At 34.1% G+C, this 16,595-nt stretch overlaps 2 protein-coding genes across 2 annotated transcripts; one reads left to right on the forward strand and one right to left on the reverse strand.

Annotated features, from left to right (window-relative positions):
- Nucleotides 1-7,355: 7,355 nt before the first annotated feature.
- LOC122596499 lies at nt 7,356-8,971 on the forward strand. Its single transcript, XM_043769087.1, has 3 exons — nt 7,356-8,044; nt 8,294-8,443; nt 8,555-8,971. Exons 1-3 carry the CDS (start codon nt 7,412-7,414, stop codon nt 8,807-8,809), a joined length of 1,038 nt encoding a protein of 345 aa, XP_043625022.1. The 5' UTR covers nt 7,356-7,411; the 3' UTR covers nt 8,810-8,971.
- Nucleotides 8,972-9,070: 99 nt separating this feature from the next.
- On the reverse strand, nt 9,071-15,396 carry LOC122596495 (protein tesmin/TSO1-like CXC 2). Its single transcript, XM_043769080.1, has 10 exons — nt 15,228-15,396; nt 14,380-14,540; nt 13,349-13,979; nt 12,219-12,709; nt 11,462-11,530; nt 11,034-11,208; nt 10,855-10,950; nt 10,376-10,442; nt 10,099-10,234; nt 9,071-9,642 (listed from the first exon to the last, which is right to left on the reverse strand). The coding sequence occupies exons 1-10, from the start codon at nt 15,309-15,311 to the stop codon at nt 9,300-9,302; spliced, it is 2,253 nt and encodes a 750-aa protein (XP_043625015.1). The 5' UTR covers nt 15,312-15,396; the 3' UTR covers nt 9,071-9,299.
- Between the last annotated feature and the right edge of the window lie 1,199 nt (nt 15,397-16,595).

The following is a 16,595-nucleotide window of genomic DNA, read 5'->3' on the forward strand; positions in this document are numbered from 1 at the left end:
GTAGAGGGTAATCAATATTTGATAAGAATTAACGGGTTGACGGTTGGGTACAATCGATAGACGAAATTGTTATCTAAAATGACCAAAACCATTGTTTAACTAGGGAAGTTATTAAAATTCGTCTCGGGGTACCGGTCTTAATAATGAAACTAGTTTATACAAGAGAACAAAATAGGTTGTTAACTTGACAGGTACGGGGTTGGTAATAAATTTGAGTCTCGGTCATTAAATCACTAAATTGAATTTGAACTTCATCAAAAGTGCAATCCTAACATTCTGTTGAGCGAAATCAAGATGGGTGACTTTTAAATTATTGTTTTCATCAACAAACTTCTCTTTCGATTAATCCTCCGGGATTACTAACAAATTTTGCTAACTACTTGCAACGTGGCAACTCGGCCACAAAAACCCCCATTTTTACTTGAATCATTTAATGTTTACAATTGTTTATTTAAGTCCTTGCGAACGATCTCGGCTTACCAGTTTTAACTATACTGCATGCGATCAGGTACACTGCCTGTGAGTGTGTAGTAGTCAGTATTTTCGGTAAATCGTGTTTATAAATTTAAAGCTAGATTTCGCACATCAGGAAGATACCGGCTTCGTATGGAAAAGTGACACGTAACATAAAACCGGTGTCTTAGACACCAACTTTGGCCCTCAAAACACAAGACCGGTGTCTAAGACACTGGTTTTCGTATATTTACAAATTCAAAAGGATTTGTTCGTAGTTACACCATACGCCTTGAAAACTGTTGTGTCCGTACAAAAAATTCGTCATAACTCATATACAATGACAACAATAGGATCCAATCCCTAAGCGAAGTATAAAGGATGTGAGTTGTAGACACTCTTACAGCAGAGGACCTCCGACCAGATTAAGTAATAGGAAAGTGTAAAGGGTTTAATTTCCATACCTGTCGACCGAAAAAAATGACATAGAAGATCTACCTGTATGCTAGTATCCCCCGACTACATTTAGAGTAAGGACGAGTAGCTACATGCGCCTAAAATACTGTATCACAAGTTTCACAATACATATACGATAACTACTGTATAACATATAAACAATATAAAAGTGTAAACATAATAAACATAGCCTCTACAAGAAACCAATTCATCTAACTATGAAAAGATCCATGCATGCATACATATGGATAGAAATTAACTAAGAATTTGTGGGCTCGATGAGCCCACGGATGCTAAACGACCTAATGAGACCAAATAACTAAAAACGTCTAGCTAGACTAATCCTAGCCCTTTTGCATAACTCTCAAAAACACTATCCTAATCCTAATTTTCAAAGTATTCTCTCAATGGTCATAACTCATATGTCACTACAAATTGCTCGTCCTCCTTTTCGCCAAATTTTAACATGATTATAAAACAAATGAGCATTCAACTTCACGGGTTAACTTCTTTACATCTCAAATTCTCAATCGTCTATGTTTTTTTAGATTTTTCTAATGTTATTGTTTAGGCTTTTTGCTTACATTTATGTATACTTTGTTCATCTACATAATTATTTGTCAAAATGTAACAGCTATGTTAGGAGTTTTATTTGCTAATTTGTTACATATATTTGTAAAACATTACTACATCCCAAGTCTATCTATGCATATAGTAAAGCATGGTTTTTGATTAGGTCAAAAAATCCGATTTAGTAAGCAATGGGCCTATCCACATCGATTTATACACACTTTGGTCTATGTCATTTATGTGTTTTTGTATATATATTTTGGATCTATATCTGCACAAAGGTACATGATTCTGAATTTAGTCCGAATATGTTTGGGCGGGCCTTTTGAAATATAGATATATGCAGACAAAATGCTACAACAAAAGAGATGTATAATATTCTTTTCTTTGATATATTTTTTTTATAAGCTCAATCACTTTCTCTCTCATACGCTCCTACTTGTTCATTATCAGTTAATTTTTAGATTTTTTTATTTATTTTCTAGATGTAGATTTGAAGATAAATAGAATAATTTAAAGAATATGGTAATCTTAGAATAAGAACTTGGGGAGGACGTGATACAAGTTGTTAGATGGAACACAAGATGAAGAACATCATGATAAAACAAGAGACGTGGCAGGGGAGAATAAATAAGAAGTATTATCTTTTCTGCACCCCCTTGAATTTAAAAGTAGAATGGTCCTTCTGAAGTTCTGATCATTTATATTTTTTCAAGAAAAATGTCCATCTCACAAAACTGATAACTTGTTTTACACTAACATGTCCAAATCAATACAAGACTTTAATACAAACATCTATGTATTCCTTACTGTTTTTAATACATGATGTACAATCACTTTTTTTTTGAACATTTATCACATCTTACTCGTATATTGCTAAGTATTCAAACACAGAAAAAACATATTGCTACATGGATCATACTAGATGTCCATCAACCAAGAATCTTGTCAACAAAAACTTATAAACAACAATTTATTGTCGGATCACCTCGCCGGATCTCCCCATCGAATCACCACCGCGGATCTTCCTGTCTCCGTCGCACCACCACTCCACCACTACAGGATCTCGCCACCACTTCGAACTCAATTTCATGGCCTGATCTGGTACCATCGAATCTTGTGAATGTTGATGATGACTATATGTGTTATTATATGGGTGGGGTGATAGATTCTTGAAGAAACTGAATAAATGATCAAAGATCTAAAAGAGAGAAGTGAAAGATTCTTGAAGAAACTGATGACTATAGTGTTTTGAAAAGTGTTTGTTTGGAAAGAGTGTGGAGTGTTGAATATGTCCATAATAGTAAAATAGAGAAAATTAATACTCGTACAGTGGTCCCAAAGAGGTGCTCCAATACCTATATATTTTTTTGAGGGACGGGTGTAAGTAATAGGCTCCCTTCATTGCAAATGAAATGTGGATAACTATGCATTGGGATTGAACAGTGAAGTTAGTATCTCATGATTAGTGTTTTTACTGCATTTCTTTTCACATGATTGGAACTCAGAAGTCAGAAGTGGATAGAACAATGAGGTTGTCTAGTTGTTTACTATTTTATTCTCATCGTCTATTATGAGTGTCACGTTTTGAATGTTTAAAGTCTTTGTTTTTTAACTTTGAATTTAAATATAAATCTTTGTGTTATATAATACTTGATGAAAATTATATCTAATAAAAATAAATCTAATACTCAATCAATTAATATAATTTTCATCAAATTTATATAACAAATACAAAAATATTTAATGTCAAAGTTGAAAAATAAAAACTTTAAAAACTCAAACAAAACACTTTAAATGGGACCGAGTGGTATTTTACTATTTGAATTTGATATATGTTTGATGAAACTATATGTTGTTGTGATCTATTGTGTTCTTATATATGCTATTAACATTTATTCATGTTTAACAAGATCAAAAGTTCATGATAAAGATATTGGTGGGCTGAAACATTTTACCATTTGGTACTTTAAATCTGATCAATTACTATCAATTTAATGATTTATATCAACTTTATAATTGTTATGTTACTTATACATTTGTTTTAGTTTTGATCAGGTGGAACACTCGACAGGGCATGTACTTGAAAATACACTGATAATAAGTTTGTAAGTAATACATAAGGCTGGATGGAGCGCTCTGGGGAGGAGATCGATACCCCTCTGGTACTGGATTGAACACCGCGCCGACCCCCTGGTACTGGGAGGGTGGGGAGCGAATTGGTGACCGTGGTGCCGGTTGTGGTGCCTATTGATTCGACTAGTTAGGAAAAAAAAAATCAAAGGACCCACATGCAACGGCTACTCCTCTTCTTCTCTATTCTTCCTTCTTCTCTTTTCTTCTTTCTTTCATTCATTCTGTAGCAACAACAACAAAAGTGTACACACACATATATATTATCATATATACACATATTTATCAAATAACAATCATAAACTCTTTATTTTTCGAAAACGACCCAACACCCCCAATATGCAATCTGACTCGAGTTCATCTGACGAGACGAAACGATATATTAATCTCTTTACAATGGCACATTATGTGATTGATCAAGAGGACTGCGATACTGCCTCCTCTTCACTAAAGTATACAAACAGAGACAATCGTATTGAGTCCGCGATCACTAGTTTATTTATGTATTGTGTTGTCATTTCGTTTAAAATTGTAGTTTGGTGTTTTATTTTCTTGTTTTATTTTAATATTGTATTAGTTTTAATTTATTAAATAAAAATATTAGTTATTATTTGATTAAAAATATATAGAAAGTAAATTAAATAGAAAAGGGTGGAGAAGGGTGGTGTAACACCCCATCCCAAATATGGAATGAGAGATTACAGCAAATGCTAAAAGAACAATAAAATATTAAAAGGTCTGGAATTACGATAGTTAAATAAGTTTCCAATGAGCTAAAAGTTCAAATCCTCCAACACGAATTATTTTCAAAGATAACAAAAGTCTAGTCGATGATAATAATGAAATAAAAGCAGGATGTCTAAGAGTCTCCAAAGCCTTGTGTCACTCTCACTCGTCCCATATCACCCCTGATTACCTGCCACATGGAAAAGAAAAATGCGGCTGAGCCAATGGCTCAGTGCGCGGATGTTGATAACAATAATAATGATATAATGAAATTAGAAGGAAGATTTATTAAATCATTTTAATTCCAAAAGTCTCCATCAAGTACCACCCTTACCACCAGAATAAAAATGTTTTAAGGCCGAGTAAAGAAAGATTTTGGGTTGTTTTATACCGAGTATCCCTACATATCAAATATCCAAGAGCGCACTCCCGGTGCCCAATAATAATATCACAAATCAAAGTTAATACACCAGATGTGCACATCTGTGTGTATCCAACCCGGAAGGTATGTATGGCACTACATCACACATTCGTACAATAATCATATCATATCACAATATAGCCTAGGATGCATCCATACGCCTCCACAGATAATCATAAAGCTCTCCTACGAGCATAATCACATATCACATATCAAATAACAAAGGTGGACCGTGGACTAATCACACCGCCACGGGTAGTGTCATACCATTGGTCGCCACAATGACATGCCTGTGGTACCTCCACAGGTAGTTTACTCGGTATACCTAACTCATGTCTAGTCTAAAGGGTTTCACAATTTTACATGTTCACAAAAATCCAACCTTACTCCATAAGTATTCTCAAAATCCATATGTCCAAGTTTCTCAAAGCACATTTCAAAAAGATCTTTATCAAATCAAGGTTTCGCAATTTATCAATTTCAAAATAACATTTTAGCTCAAGTAGAAGAGAATCAAATAATGAAGTCGGGAAGTATTTGAAGAATAGCAAATATATATCCAAAAATCATTTAAGAGTGACGCTGAAAGAATAAGTACGGGCATCTGGACTAATATATATAAAGCTGGCGACGTCCAAAAGATTCACCACGATTCTCAACGCGGTCTACATCAAACAGTCAATTTAGAACCTTGCTGTAATCTGTCCTACTTATCATTTCCTACTGCCCGAATCCCCCTTTTTTTTTTTTACTATAGCCTAACAATGATTCTCGTATACAATATAATAATTCCATTTTAAATCACTGAGCCAAGTGAGCGAGGTTGAGTCCAGTGACTGTTTATAATGAGACTTTACAAACCGATCTATATTAGTGGCATATGAAAATCAGTAGGTGTTTGCGAAAGCTGATGTTTAAAGAAAATGATATGTAGGACTCTAACTGTTGCTTTTAAAAAAAAACTATCCATCCGACTATCATTATTACTAAATTAGTAAAAGTGTGTAGCGAAGTAAAAAAATTAGTATATTACTAAAGTATATACGTATGACCCAAAATCATTGGAAGCAAAGCTTATTGTTAGTTAAAAGTAAACATAACAAGCTAGTTAAAAGTTAGGATCACCATCAGTAACCACTAAAACAAAATGTAAGGATTATTTATAATGAATCTTAAAAATAGTCCAAGATGCCAAGTGAATTTACTTGTAAAACCTGGTTGTGTATCTCATACGTTGCTAAGGAATTTGAAATCATGAGTCATGTATCTTTTATTGTACCACATTAGCTGTAACCGTTTATAACCTGCTGATTAAAGAACCATCTTTAGACACTAATAACATTCCTGCAGTCCCCTTCTTTACCCACATCGTACCATACCAGTTTAACGACCCGTTCTTGACAAACTTGACTCTGGCTCAGATTGGCTCAACGATTACATAATTTAGTAAGTCTAATATCACTAACATTTTACTGATATCGTTTATCGACAGTAAACTAGTTGATACAATCGTCATTCAGATTAGTTTGGAATATATACCTCTTAACGTAGAAGATTTGGACAGAATTTATAACACCTTGCTAGACCTCTTTTTCTTTTGATGATCGTCCCTTCTCCTATGACTCTTACTAGACCAGAATTTATTTATTTTTTATTCTTTAGTTTTGGAGGAGTTGTTATAATACTTAGTTAGGCCCGATACTTATGTAATCTACCCCATAATTCGGAACTCGCAAGTCATGCTATTTGACATGGTCATGGACTCTTGGATTTTATCTCTAAAAGATTTTAAGTCACATTAGACGTGAATATAAATACACTTAACTATTTGGTGATATCTATCTAATACTAATATGTCAGCCATTAGTATTTATTTATTTAACATTATTACTTGTATTATTATTACTGTATTACTTGTATTATTATTATTTTTCACGGATATTACAGGTGGTGAGACATTCCTAGCATTAGGCAGCGGACGGGAAGGTGAAGCAAAACGGGGGAGGGGAGGCGAAACGCTCCCCCCACCCTAATGGTTGATGAGACTATCGTAATATACGGAGTATAACCCTTTAGCTCATTTGAATATCATACAACTTCGATACTTGGTTTCTTGCTTAGTTTGTAATCAATCCCATAGTTTACATTTCCCTATAAATAATCGAAATGTTGAAATTTTAAATATAGGGAAATGTAAAATATATATGTAAAAATGGGAGGAAATGTAAAATAAAATGTTGGCAGTTAGTTTGATTGGTAAATGTAAAATAAAATGTTGAAATTTCTCAATCTCTAATTTCAACACACATTTTATTTTACACTTCCCTATATGGATTGATTGGTAAAAATGTAAAATGTGGGATTGATTACAAACATTCAACAGATATGTAAAAATTCAAAAATAAAGTAATTCTTCCAAAAATTTACATTTCCCTGTAAATAATCGAAATTTTACATTTCCCTATAAATATCAAATTTAACTCGAAATTTATCAACGCATTCGGTTGACGCTTCATGTTGCCAGGTCAACAAACAAGTACTAGTATTTATATTTGGTGCTTACTCAGATTTTATCTACTACCCGTTATAAGTTCAAATTTCAAACAACATTAATCATCACATGTTTCTTCAAAACCAAATCTCAGAAACCAAATGACAACCATCATACAATCACCCAAATCCTCAGTAAAATCATCATCGTCTTCCCCAACCATGAAACACGAAAACGACAGTCATTGTCGTCGAGACGCCAACTGCAGCTGCAAAATCTGTCTAGACAGCATAAACGCCACACTCGATTTAATGCCAATAAGTGCTCAAAGAAGCACCCTCACTACTAATACTAAACTCTCATCATCAAAATCAAAACCATTATCATCTCCACCTCAAACCCCTCTTTTTTTCGATAACCCTTCAACCATTTCGACCCCTATGTCTCTTACTTCTCGTCTCATGCTTTCCCCCATTGTTAACTCGACCCAAAGAAATGGGTTGAAGTTACATATCAAGAAAAACAAGGAACAACTTGGAAGTGGGTTAATGTTTATGAAATGTGTCTTTGTTTCGTGTTTGGTTTTGGTTTTGGTTTCAAGATTCGGGTTTTTGTTTTTGAGCAATAAGATGTTGGAAACTAAGTTGTCTCCAGAAATAGTTAGGAATTTAAGTGACAAGTCTTTAGAATTGGGGGTTTATGATGTGAAAGAAAGATTAGTGTTTTTGAGTAATGAGCTGCAAAATCTTGTCCCGGAAGCTGCCTTTGTGAATCCCATTTGGGAAATAGTTCAGGTACACTATTGTATGTTGTATACCTATGTATATATATATATATAAAGTAGAAATGATAAGTGTACGAAGGATTTTAGAAGTGACGTGTGTTTGATGCGCAATGGATGCACCAACATATGGAAAGTGTATCAGATTTGTTTATTAGTATCAGGGTAGTTTAGGAGCAGTAGTAGAATAGTTTGTTCAAAAAAAAAAAAAAAACATCTAAATGTCATTGTGCTATTAACAAGATTTAATTATATGTATCAGGATGGTTTGATACTGAGATCTCGCTGCATACTTTACAAATCAAGAAATGAACAAGTCAGTATTTGGGGATGGCCTTTGCGGACTGCTGGATTGGTCAAAACTGAATTTCATTCAAGGTCATTCACTATTTTGTCAGGAAGAGTTAGCGAGGTAAAATTAGATCCTTTTTTTTTCCACACTTTTTTGTTCATTTTTGCTAAGATTTGGATTTACGGTGTTTGTGAAATGAGCTAACTTGAGATACCGATTTATTTATGTCAGTGGTCAAATGGGGAGTTGAATTGTGTGATTAGAACAGCAAATGCTTCATGGGAACAGGGCAAGTGGAGTGATTTAGCATGGCAGTTAGATGAAAATACTTGGATTCTCGAGTACAAAAGAAGCTTTGTCTTTGAGAACACACGACCATTTTGGTCAGCAATGGAATTCTTGAAATTCAAGATGATGATAGCATTTCAACAGATGGAGTTGTGGAATGTTTCTAATGGCAACGGTAATCACATGGCTCCCACATGAGAAGCCTTTTCACTTCTTTTTCTTTGTGATCTTATTTAGTGGAACGTTTCTAATGGTAACGGTAATCACATAGCTCCCACATAGAACTAACTGTATGGCATTGCTAAAACCAACTAATCTTCTTGGTTGTATGAAATGTTATGCTCATTTGCTTTGTTTTTCTATCATTCTTTGTAATAGGGATAATAGACCTAAAATGTCATCCCAAAGACGTGCCTAATCTAGCAAAAACTTGCAGCAATTTCATAGTCAGAAGCAGAATTTATAAAAGCTATGGATTGTACTAATGTATTTGTTTTATGATAAGCACAACTAAGAACATCATATTATTATTTTACATGCAGAGTTATAAGCTGAATAAGTAATCAAACAACTAAAACACCAAAAAGGAAAGGAAAAAAAGAAAGAAAAAAAAAAACTACACAGAGAGACTAAAGGAACATAATCCACCCATTTTCATAATGAAGACAAGCAAGGTGCTTGAATTGCATTATTGCTTAGGGTTGGGAGTAAGACATGGAAATGAAGGGATAGATTGTAAAATCAACTTTCGGCTGCTTCTTTGTCCCATGCCGCCTGAGTGTGGCGGCGAAACCCTCTTGCTGTTTGGTGAGCAAGATTTCACGCCACTAATTGGTGAACCGTTGTTGTCTTCTAGAATCGAGGGCATCTCATCTTCACCAACAGTTTGAAGTTGCTTATCAAGCTTATTTCCACCGCCAATCTTGAAAGGATTCAACTTTCCAAATCTTTGGGAGGATGAGGATGACCCAATTGCAAGAAAAGCCCGTGGTGGTTTGCCCTTCGAGGAAGTCGTCAAAGGAACAGACTGCCTGGTGTAACAAAAGTATATATATGACTTAAAAATAATTCGTTGGTCAAATGATAGTTATGTATATAATTCACCAATGAGCTCTTGATCTAGGAGGTCCCAGGATCGAACCAAGGCATTGGAGTTTCATCGCTAGTTTGGGTTGCCACTTTGCAGTTGTTAAATTGCCTTGATGAACTTTGCCGTTCAACAAAAAGTTATTTAACATAAGGTAAACGTTTTTTTAACCTAACTCAACGCATTCAAAGTCTACTCATTATATACATGACCCACTTTCTCCCATCTGCAAACCCACCCAGCCCACTCATTTTGACATCTCTAATTGAAAACCAATAGGTTACTCCAATAAGATAGGTTTTTGGGACATGGTTCAATACTTTGGCATGCCTTGTTTTAAACCACACATGTGCTGATAATCCATAAAAACGTAAACTACATAACATGTCAAGTAGTATACCTGCCAAAACGTGAAGGTGTTGCAGGAGTTGCAGAAATTAGATCTGCCTCATTATGCAATACCATCTGTAAGTTTCCATCAGTTCCGTTCCCTTCACACTCATCCACTGCATTGACATCTGGATCCATTTCGAAACCTATAAAACCAGAGCCTATATTAAACCTATCATAAACAATTTCAAAAGAGTAAAACATCTATAAAAATGCATAAACTTCATCAATACCACACATGATTATATGATAATTACTCCCACTATTTACACAAAATGAACACTTACCATCCTTGCGACCAAATGTATTCTTACACCCTTCACATCTACAGTTAATGGAGCATCCAACACCACCCTTTACAAAGAAAACCATATAAACATTATTAGAGAATTGCACAACACGGCAATTTCGACCCATTCATTTATGACTGGATCAGTTTGGGTTATTTTATACCTCTACCAGGTCTCAGTAGTAGGATCAATATAATTGGCTATATAAGAAACAACTCATTAGTCAAAACGAGTAAATGGTCGCCATAAGTTACCTTTGATGCTTAACTTCTCAAAACCATATTATTCAAGGACCACATGAGATACAAATTTTGTATTCATATTGGATACACCATATATTTTATAATCACTTCAAAAGTACTTAGACAATATCGTTTCGGGTCAATCCAACTCGACCCAGCCCAACTGACTCAGTCAATTTGCCACCTCTACGTAGCACTAGCACCACCGAAGGTAAAGCAAAGAGAGAAAAAAACCTGAAAGCATTCACAGTACTTCTTCAAACAACCAGATTTTTTGCAATTGCATCCTCTTTTATGCCTAGCTGAAGCTGGAGTATTACTAGATTCATCCTGTGTGAAGAAAAAGAATAATTATATAAATGATTTGGCTATCAGAAAACTTTCAAATTCAAAACTTTTAAGTGTGAACAAACCTCTTGCATGGAATCAGTCGTTTTAATCACTTTAGGAGCAAATGCAAGAGGGTTGCGGGATTCAATCTGCTTGCGAGTTGCAAGCACTGTATCTTCATGTATCGGTTTGTTAAAACAATCATGGCATGAGCATGGTTCCACACAGTAGACACCAGCGGCGAAGCATTCACAGTAACTGAAATAACATCCACGAGTCAATATCAGATGTACATTGCAAGACATACTATATTGTCATTTCGGTATATATATTTTCTATTACGTCCCATGAAAACTGCAACTATCATGGGGAATCTAAAATATTCAGAGTTAAAACATTGAAAAATTAAACAAAATTATCAATAATAGTCCTAAAAATACAAGTACTTTGTCTAAAAACAATGCAAACAGCAAATACGTCTATAAAGTAGCATAACTTAGTCATAACTTACAGCTTCAAGCACTTTGATTTCTTACAGTTACAGCGCTTGCAAGCTTCGGCTTCTCCAGCTTCTCTACGCCTGTAATTTAACCAAAACGTCAAACAGAGTATATGGCAATTAACCAATGTGATAGCTTGTTATATAAGATTGAAACTTAGTATCAAATAATCAGCTCTAGTAAAAGGTGGTGCCACTTCAGCAACGTGATCAATTCTAAGTTAAAAGGCAGGTTTGTTGTAGCTGCTATTAAAGTGGTTAACCTGAACATATTATTAAGTTGTTACTTCAAGAATAAATGGTTTCTAATAGGGTTAAGTATCTGGAAGTGTAAGTAACTTGTACATTTTTTCTATTGTGTGAATGTAACTTTCATTTGGTTCATTGTATGCAACTAACCCGCTAAATTTGAACGATTAATGTAAAACTTTAAGGTTGACCAATCAAAAACTTCTACGTGGCAGCTCATATGGTGTGCCACGTATACACTTTCACATTAATCGTTCAATTTGACGGGTTGATTACATACAATGAACCAAATGAAAGTTACATTCACATAATAGAAAAAATGTAAAAGTTACTTACATTCCCAGATACTAAACCCTTTCTAATATGATCATAAAACATTAAAACCATTTCATTTAAGGGGCTTTCGAGCTGATTCCTTTAAAACAAATCTGAAAGACATTACCCCATTACCTCGTATCAACCCTTTTTACATGGTACTCGGAAAAAAAGGTTCAACACTATAAAGTTTCAATTAACTTGCCTTTTCTTTCTCGGGCTAGTTTGACTTTGACTTAAATCTTCACTGATTCCAAATCCGAGTGTTTGGGAAGCATCTTCTGCAACTGAGACTCCATTTTGACAAAGCCCAGTATCATTCTCCATAGAGGATGCATCAGACATTCTTGTAATATTATCTTGGCCAGAAACCATGGAACCATAAACACCAGGAGAAGGTGCTATTGTAAGTTGTCTACCCGAACCCAAGCTCTCATGCTTAACAGTTTTGTGATCAACTAAATTCGAAGCAATAGCATTTAAATGTAAACCAATTCCAGGTAAAATACATCGAGAGGAATCATTTCCAGTCCTTAATGGAAGTAAATGGTTATCGTTGGGAAGAATAGTTTCGTTGTTTTCTGATAAATTTAGTGAACCACCACTTGAGACATCTTCAAAGTGCTTCCTTCGAGATCCTGTCATCTCAAACACTAGACACCGTCTTCTCATGCCACGATATAAATTTGATCCGCCCTATAAATATACAAACAAAAAGTCAAAATTCACATATTGATATGAACTTTTAACACTACATGAATATATATTTGTTTGACTGTTTTTTAGTTCTAGCAGATACCGTTCATAAAATCATGGAGTGATTTCACTTATCCCTCCTTCCCCAAGACAGTCCTCTATTTGTAAAATTGACATTCTAAAAAACTTCACCAAGTCGAACTTGACACTAATTACTAGCATACCTTAACTAACAAATGTATAACATGTCATTTTTCGCAGATCCCCAATTTGTAAATTTTTTTTTAGAACAGCGAAAGGCCGGACCACGGGTATTGGACTGAATACCGTGGTTCAACTCGCTCGCCAAGAATATTAGCTAGAAGCAACGCTCGAGATGGGATTCGAACATGTGACCCGTGCTACAACATCCGGGGTGTCCAACCACTGCGCTAGCGAGTGAAGGACTCCCCAATTTGTATTTATATAAATTTTGGAATAATAGACCAAAAAACCATTATTTAAAGGTCAACTAGTACCATACCAAGAACACCTGTTTTGGCACAAACTCGTCTAGACTCATTAACCAACCCGCCCATTTTGCCGCCTACATACATAGTGCATGTACTAGATAATTGTTTCCCTTCTTTGAGTGCTCACCTCATTATCCGTACCCTCAGCTGGCTCTCCAGCATCATTATTGTTTACAGAAGTACTAGCATCCGTTACATGGTTTTCATGCACCTCAAGACCTTCACTCTTTTCTAAAGAATTATCAACATTAGCTTCGGGTTTCACATTCTCAACCAACATATTAAAACTAGTATGATCTAATGTGCTTTGACCAGGACCCTTATAGGGCACTGTATCACTAGGTGACTCGAAATTGAGCAACTCCGAAGCATCTATCAAACTGTCCCAATCACATTCACATCCTGCTTCATCTTTACCATGATGGAGTGCATCTATCCCTTCAACTTCTGTTTCAATTCTCAACGGGCCATGTGTAAAACCATTATTGATATATTGAATGGTTGACACTGATGAGCCCACCATTTTTAGCGTACTCATGGAGTTGGGACTGGCAGCATCAAAACTCAGTTTTCTTGATTCGAAATTTGAGCAGCCATTTAGTGATACAACGGAAGTTTCCCTAATAGAATTAATGGAAACAAAATTTGTATGCTGCTTTGATGAGTTTTGAGCAGTGTTTATATCCACTTCACTGGTTTCAGCTTTATTTGTATCCTCGGAAGTGAGCTCTGGTTTTGACTGGTCAGAAAACTGATGCCTGAAAAAGTCAAAATTTTAACATTAAAAACAATGTTCAACACTAGAGAGTTAAACGAAATAGATCTACTGTATCATCAATCTTCTACAAACATAAGAGGTCTCTGGTTGTCCCGAAACACAAGTCGTCCAATTTTACAGATATATACGTAACTAATGAGTACACATTACAAAACTTTGTTACAACAACATTCAATTCCCTTTTTTGTGGCTGAAATCAACATAGAAGGTTGCATTGTTGCAACACACCTTGAACGACTTTCGACCAATTTAAGGCAGTTCCTTTGAAAATTAGCACATTTTACCCATTACAAATAGAACAAAACCAAAATCAACCATTCTGAAGTAAATCGATCGAATTTTCCAAAGCAAACAAACATAAATATGATTAGTCTCATTACCTTCTAAGGAACTTAGAATCTTTGAGTGAACTGACATGAGGCGAAGTGAAAACAGTTGGAAGGGATGCAAAGCTCAGAGAGCCAAATGTCTGAGTAAAGTGCATCGATTTAACCGGCTTTATTGGCGAAAGGCTGTTGATATAATTGAACACCGGAGAGTCCTGCAAAGAAACAACAAAATGATTCAATAACATTACAAATATCAAACCTATACATTATTATTACAACAACTAATTATGATTCATTATAGTCAAAAAAATACTTCAGATTTGAACATTGAATCGACATTTAAGACTAAACTTTAATTAAAAATTAAAATTTCTATCTTCCAAAACACCAAAAAGCAATCAATTATTGAATTATTAACCCAGAAAAAGAAGAAGAAAACAAAATCCCAAATCATGCACAAATTTAGTACAAACATTATCTGAAGCTGCATACATCTACAGATCTTGGGAACAAAACATTAGACAAAAACATCATTAACAATAATTCAGAAAAAAAAAACCCTAATCCTAAAAAACAAGTAGATCCCTCACTAGTGACACTCAAATAGTCAATTTACAATAAAAACCCCAAAAAAACAAGCACCCATAAAATAAAATTAACAAACAACGACAGCAACAAAAACCCAACTTCATTAAACTAATTTAGCCCAAAATCCTTAATTTCCCCAAAAAAGATCATCAAAAATCAAAACTTGATCCCAGCCCTATTCTCAAAATCAAAAACCCAGAAAAACCCATCAAAAATTTCAATTAAACACTAAAAAAACATCAAATTAGCAAGATTAAACCCTAATTTACAAAAATGATTAAAAAAAATTAAAAATGAATGAAAAACTTAACCTCAAATCTAGAAAGTGGATTAGCTATCTGGGTTCTTTCAGGAGTATCCATTACAATAGAACCCTTTTCTTTTTCTTCATCCATTTTTCTTCTTCCAATTATTTTCACTCTTTTTTTTTTTTCTAACTAATTTATTTTTTTATTTTTTTGTGTGGCTAAAAAGATATAATAGAATGTAGAAACAGTAGTAAAGAATAGAAAAGATAGATTAGATTTAAGAAGGGGCGGGAAGGGCGGGAACAAAAGAAAAAATTATTTTATTTTATTTATTTTTGTTTTTTGTTGTATATAAAAAAAGATAAAAGAAACCCCACAAAAATATAATACGCACTCTCTCACACACACAGACCACGCCAACAAGATAAAGAAAAGATATTTTATAAAACAAATGTGCGGTAAAAAGTTAAAGGTAACGTACTCTAATCATGATGGTTTCTACTTAAGCTTGTGTGTCAGTTTTTTATATATTTTTTATAATAATAATTTTAGTTACATATTGGTAGTAAATGTTTTGATTATCACTATTAATCAACATAATCAGAACTTACTTATAAAACACGAGCATGGTATCTGCACAATGCGACGACGGCATGGTAGCGGTGACAGATGGAGATGGTGAATTGGTGATGGTGATGGCAGCGTTAGATGATGTAGGTAATTAATTCAGATGTGTTTGATTTAAAAAGTGTAGTAGAGATATTTTATGGTGTAATTTAATGTTATGAGTTTGTACTGATTTGATTCATTAAGGGTAGTTTGGTCAATTTACAGTTCCCATGTATTTTAAACTTTCAACACAAGTGTATAATTTATATATAATAATATAGATAATTTAGGCATAATAAGGATTATTAGAATAAGATTAGAAAGACAACCATTGAAAACATAGTTGGTTTAGTTGAAAAACTCATTCTTTTTGAAAAAAAAAAGTCATCAATCCTTATTTACCGTAAAATGGGAGAGTTTTTTCTTGTCTATTTCTAACGAAGTAAAACTGTAAATATCTCAAATCATTCATATATCGTAGAAAATAAGATTTATTACTATAAAAGTTGTTCTTGTACCTTTAACTGCTGAAGTTTACATCTTTTATATTTGGTAAAAAACAGGATTGATTAACTATTATTTTTTACCCATGTTACAACTCCTTATGCCTTTTTGTTTACGTGATTAATTTTTTAATGTTAACTTGTATTTTTGTTTAGATAATCTACTTGGTTTCTTGTGTCTGTCCTCTAATGCATTGACTCTAAGACATAATATTCTAATTAGTACTTACTAAATTAATCTTTACCTTGGTACAACTTTCATTGTCTATAAGTTTTATTTTTTTACTTGGTTTTTTGGTACTTGCTTTTATTTGTCGGG

This window comes from Erigeron canadensis, chromosome 4 (genome assembly GCF_010389155.1).
Source record: "Erigeron canadensis isolate Cc75 chromosome 4, C_canadensis_v1, whole genome shotgun sequence".
In the NCBI taxonomy this organism is placed as follows: Eukaryota; Viridiplantae; Streptophyta; class Magnoliopsida; order Asterales; family Asteraceae; genus Erigeron; species Erigeron canadensis.